General features: G+C 34.9%; 1 protein-coding gene across 1 annotated transcript; it reads right to left on the bottom strand.

Annotated features, from left to right (window-relative positions):
• Nucleotides 1–268: 268 nt before the first annotated feature.
• Nucleotides 269–4111, bottom strand: LOC132549311 (uncharacterized). Its single transcript, XM_060213235.1, has 7 exons — nt 4009–4111; nt 3280–3396; nt 2912–3025; nt 2663–2815; nt 1678–1883; nt 1366–1524; nt 269–436 (listed from the first exon to the last, which is right to left on the bottom strand). The coding sequence occupies exons 1-7, from the start codon at nt 4109–4111 to the stop codon at nt 269–271; spliced, it is 1020 nt and encodes a 339-aa protein (XP_060069218.1).
• Between the last annotated feature and the right edge of the window lie 1331 nt (nt 4112–5442).

Below are 5442 nucleotides of genomic sequence, written 5' to 3'. Positions count from 1 at the left end.
CTCATGCAGATATCAAAACACTGAAAACAAATCTGTTCAACTATAATGACCACAATGTCACATTTTGAATAATTTAATCATTATCATATATCATGACACACTTATTTTCAATGGGATTTCAAGTTAGTAAAGAATTGATAAATAACAAATTTGCTCTGGATATTAGTTTGGAATATTCTGATTATGTGCGTTCTGTGTTTTATATTACTTTTGGTGTCCATTCCAATTAAATATCATAATCATTTAAGAATTTGGTACGACTGGTTCGCTATTTCCCTGCCAATTCCAGAATGGCTTCTCCAAATTTCTTGTAATCCTCGAGACAGTTATAGATTTGGACCGACAGGCGGACGTACAGCAGGCCCTGTACAGACTTCAGACTGACATCTATGTGGTAGTCGTACCAAAGAATATCCATGAGGGAGAAAGCATCTTCCTGTTAGGAATTAGATCAATGATTAATTGTTTCAATTTGAAAGAATCTCAATTATGTACTTTGTAAAAAGATCAGTGATTGATGTACACATTTTGTTTCAATTTCATAGAATCTTAGTGATGTACTTTGTAAAATGTCTGTGATAGGTGTACAAATTTTATTTCAATTTCAAAGAATCTCAATGATGTACTTTATAAAACGTCTGTGATTGGCGTACAGATTTTGTTTCAATGTCAAAGAATCTAATTGATATACTTTGTAATTACCGTAACTTAGTCGACACATTATCATCAATGCTAGTTATTTATCTCCAACACTAATACAAAGGTAGTTTTAATCTACTTAAGACATGCAAATGAATAACACCCACAACAGACAGGTTTTTTTATTTCTTCGTTCTGGTGCTAGGAGCCTAAATTTTGAAATGTAGGAGTAAAAAATCAATGATCGAAGAAATGGGGAGATGACTAGTCTCATTAGTAAAAACATTTCGCTTTTTATATACCCTTCTATCTTATAATTACAAAAGAACATGTAGTAAATGTGTATATTTTGAATCGTGCCACCATTCTGGTGAATTAAAACATGGAAATTGACTCTTTTTATCATGTTACTCATATCAATTTCAATATATTGAGAAAATGATGTTATGAATTTTCTTTGCTTTTGAAAATTGTGTAGGAATCCATCACGATCAAACATAGATTTTAAAAATGATTTCACGTGAAAATCAATCTTTTGTTGTCTTATCTACTATACCAACACATTTTCTGAATTTCGAGATTGTTTAGTTCCATGTAGCAGTCTCATGGTGCTCTAAGTTATGCACAAATGTCTTATAAAGATTTGTAATAATTGTAACCAAATAAATTTGTAGAGCAAAGAAAAAATGGTCATTTAAGTTACCATCGGTATATGTTTTTCCTTACCTCCGAAGTGCCAAAGCCTGAGATCTTTGGCAGACATACCATCCTGAGGAATGGTGGTTCCATGGAGGATGGGATAGCTAGCCTACTCGTACCCCACAACGAAATCAGATAGTTTGACGCCATTTCTATAAGTCTGGTGTTGTATTCTGATATTCGACCCTGCAAAATTTAAAAAATAATTAATCAATATAAACAAAAGAAACTGATCGTTGTAAATATTGAATTTCTCCTTTAAGAAAAGTTGCTTGACGCCAATATTTCCACACCGCGAAACTTTCTTCTTTTATAGTATACACATGAAATATCACTCACAAGCCCGCCTTTGCTCTGAATGTATTCAATGGCTGCAGGTAAAGAGTTGTAACAACTGTCATCCTTTGTGCCTTGCAAGCAAAACTGCGTCACAAGATCGTCTGTTGGTGATGAACTCATAAGCGATCTCAACCGAAACGAAACCTTTTTATTCTTCCACACAAAGGCACACCCCCATGGTGCAAACATCCATTTATGGAAATTTCCTGGAACAAAAATACGCGTATTGAAAAATATTGGGAACAACCATTACCACCCTCCTGACGTGACGTCATCATCAACCGTTATATATTAGCGCATACCACAATGAGTTTTTGATTGCCATTACCTTGTCTTTAATTTGAACGTTTCCTAGAATTATCAGATACACGACAAATTCGAAATTCGTATTATCACTGGGCTAGTACACCTCCCCATCTACATTTGAACTTTACTTTCGGTCAATCTAGGTTTACCTCAGTCGTCTCCTGGGCTTCAAAAATTTGGCCCTAGGCACCACAAGTCCTATAAGAACGGAAGAGCTGTAGAATGCAGTTGAAGCAATTGTTTTAATCTACTGTAATTCTAAATTTGTACAAAAAAGTGTTATTCACTAGCAAGTCCTTTCTACAATCTTGAACCAGAGTTCTCCATGAATTCACACATTCTGTATTTCATAAAGTTTCACACTTTCATTAAGAAATTAGGTCACAAAAACTCCCCCATTACGTAACTACGGTAGTAAAAACTCAATATGCTTGTATAAAAGTTGTATATTATGGAAACGAAAGAAGGGTATTATAGTTTAGAAAATCATGTGGAAGCCGGATTTTCATTTTCCGGAATCTCCCTGAATGGAGTGTTACAATAAATGAAAACGAAAGCGAGACGTGGGAATGGGAAGTAACATCTTGAGGGACAAATTTTCCATTAACAGGTCATAAAATACATGATGATAGATAATTTGCATTATTTTTATAAGAATATGAGATAAGCAGCTGCATACCAATGTAAAAGTCAGTTTCGTTTTCGTTGAGACAAACCGGAAATTGTCCTGGAGCATGCGCACCGTCAATGACGGTTATAGCGTTGTACCTCTGACACAGCTGCACAATTTCCGTCACCGGAAGCTTCATGGTGCACGTGCAAGGAACCAAATCTGAAAATAAAAAAAATGGTTTTTAACAACAATTGGTGTTGCATGAAAGTAATGCTTTCTAAATGTCAGGTCTGTGTATATTATAGTATACTGTACCAATAACAACAGCTCGCACGTTCGGGTCATTGTCCAGTGCTTGTCTAAATAAGCTGACCACTTGTGTTGTATCCTTAATGGGCACCGTGATTTCGACAACTGTAATCTTCACGCCTTTTCAAGTAATAAAAAATACAAATAATTACGTTTGTAATCAAGACATGTTTGGAAATATTTTGCGTTTAAGTAAAATACATTTTATAACATTTGAAATGAAGTCTTTTCCACTTACCCTTAAAAGCAATAATCTCCATCATTAATATAAAATTAATAGCTAAATAAAAATGAAGAAAAGTTTGAATTTATTTATAAAAGTTTCTTTACATAATCACGCTTAGATTTTTAGATTTTGTTTCTCATATGATCACCTTTGTGGTGCTCTAAGATATGTGCGCATGCGTTGTTTGTGGAAACGTAAGTGTGGTCGGTGATCAAGATGGTATCCCCGCTCTTCATAGGAATTGACATCAAAACGGTGCTGATCGCTGCCAGAAATCAGAAGTCTATTCATTAGAAGAACGGCATCATAGATTTGTTTTGTTTTTTCTTTATCATTATTAAGATTTCAACAATTTAGGTAATGGGTTTTGTATGATTTGGAGTATGCTTTACTGAATACGTCATTGATATGAATAGCATGTTTAGTTATGTGATATGTAGTTGCCCTACTTTCATTAAATTTGTGTTTGAATTATGATTTTGTTGACGTGCTGGTATTGTTTGTTAATTCTTTTACAAACATGTATCTCTTTATAGAATTTTATCAGGCGTTTTCGAATCGAAATAAAAAAGAATATAATAAAAAGAGGATTTTCTATAAAAAATACACGAGACCTTTGGAACAAAATGCTATTCTAAATCAACATCTATATTGTTAATACAATCATTTTCGTATCTATTGTGTTGACATCACGGTTATATTTAACACGTGTCGGCAATAACACTTTTCTGAACTCATTTTATTGTACAGGTCAAGATGTACCTCAAATACATTTGAAAATATTTATATCAAACAAGATATACCAATTGTAAAAAAGAACGATTTCGAGCGTTCGACTGAAAATAAATGACATTCGGAACAGAAGAATTAATTATACCTGTAGTAACATTAGGAACAAGTACCAAGTCTTCTGGATCAGCGTTCATAAATTCTGCAACGGAATCTCGACCTTTGACCCATTCAGGGATTTTCTTTCTCATGTTGACATTTGAAGGTTGCCTCTTTACTTCATCTTGGAATCTACGCATATATATTTTCAAAATCTCATGTAATGAAATCATAAAATCAGAACACAGCGGAGACGAACAATAAGTAACGAATCAGAAGAACTCTTCAATATCTGCCAACATGTTAATAAGAAGACACCAGCTGAAATTGATTTCATGTCCGAAAGATACCTGGATAAACACCTGGACAAACCTGGGCAAAGGTGTGTGTCCAGGGTCACCACCTAGTCTCAGGACGTGTTATTTACCTGTATATTTTCATACAGGTTAAGCAGACTTAAAGCGTGGACATTGTACCATTATTATAAGCCCTAATGTTAACCCTTTTGTATTTCAGAATACAAGTATAAAATGATTATTTAATCTAAAAATTCTGACAGAATAGGTTTTTTTTTCAATTACACATTTACGTATCTCATTATTAGGGTCCATGATATTGTTATGGCTGAAAGGCGAGTTACAGAGAGATATATAGCCAGTACAGTTGGGATTTCACAGGAAAGAGTACATTCCATTCTTACGGATGTTTTGCAATGAGAAAGCTATCAGCCCGTTGGGTACCAACACTTCTGACAGCTAATCAGAAGCACACCAGGCGAATTTTATCGCGTGCTAATCTGAAGCATTTAGAGGTAGATCCCGCTAACTTTCTGCCGAGGTTTGTGACTATGGATGAAGCGTTAGTCACCCTAGAGGCCAAAATACGGTGTAAACTATGGAAGCATCCTGGCTCATCCCCACCAAAGAAAGCAAATACTTATCAATCTGTTGGAAAGGTTATGGGCTCAGTTTTCTGTGATGCTGATAATAAACTTATGGTCGCTTATCTGCAAATAGTACAAACGATCAATAACACATATACATTACTTCTTAGGCAGTTTAGAAAAATGTTAGACTCAAGCGCCGCGGACAACTATGGTATTGTTCCATCAGGACAATGTCCCTGTTCACAAGTCTGTCATTGCTATCGGTGTCATGTCATGTGTCTTTGGATTTATGAGCATCCACCTTATTCGTTTGAACTGGCTCCATCAGACTTTCATCTATTTCCAAATTTAAAAATGTGTATTTCCAATACCCACTTTTGTTTGAATGATGACGTCATGCATGCAGTGGAGAACTTTCTGAACGGTCTGGAAAAGGACTTCTTTAAATGTAGCATTGTGACCCTTAAACATCGCTGGCAAAAGAGGGTAGATACTGAATGGGATTATGTTGAAAAATGGTATGCAATATGTCCGCCAAACGTCCAACACTTAAATATGAGGTTAGATGAGTTATTAATCAACCCTCGTATATTTATG

Source organism: Ylistrum balloti, unplaced genomic scaffold (genome assembly GCF_031769215.1).
Source record: "Ylistrum balloti isolate Yb309-2 unplaced genomic scaffold, AGI_CSIRO_Ybal_v1 Utg370054, whole genome shotgun sequence".
Taxonomy (NCBI): Eukaryota; Metazoa; Mollusca; class Bivalvia; order Pectinida; family Pectinidae; genus Ylistrum; species Ylistrum balloti.
The sequence above is the reverse complement of the archived record's forward strand: the minus strand, read 5'-3'. Positions and strand labels throughout refer to the sequence as shown.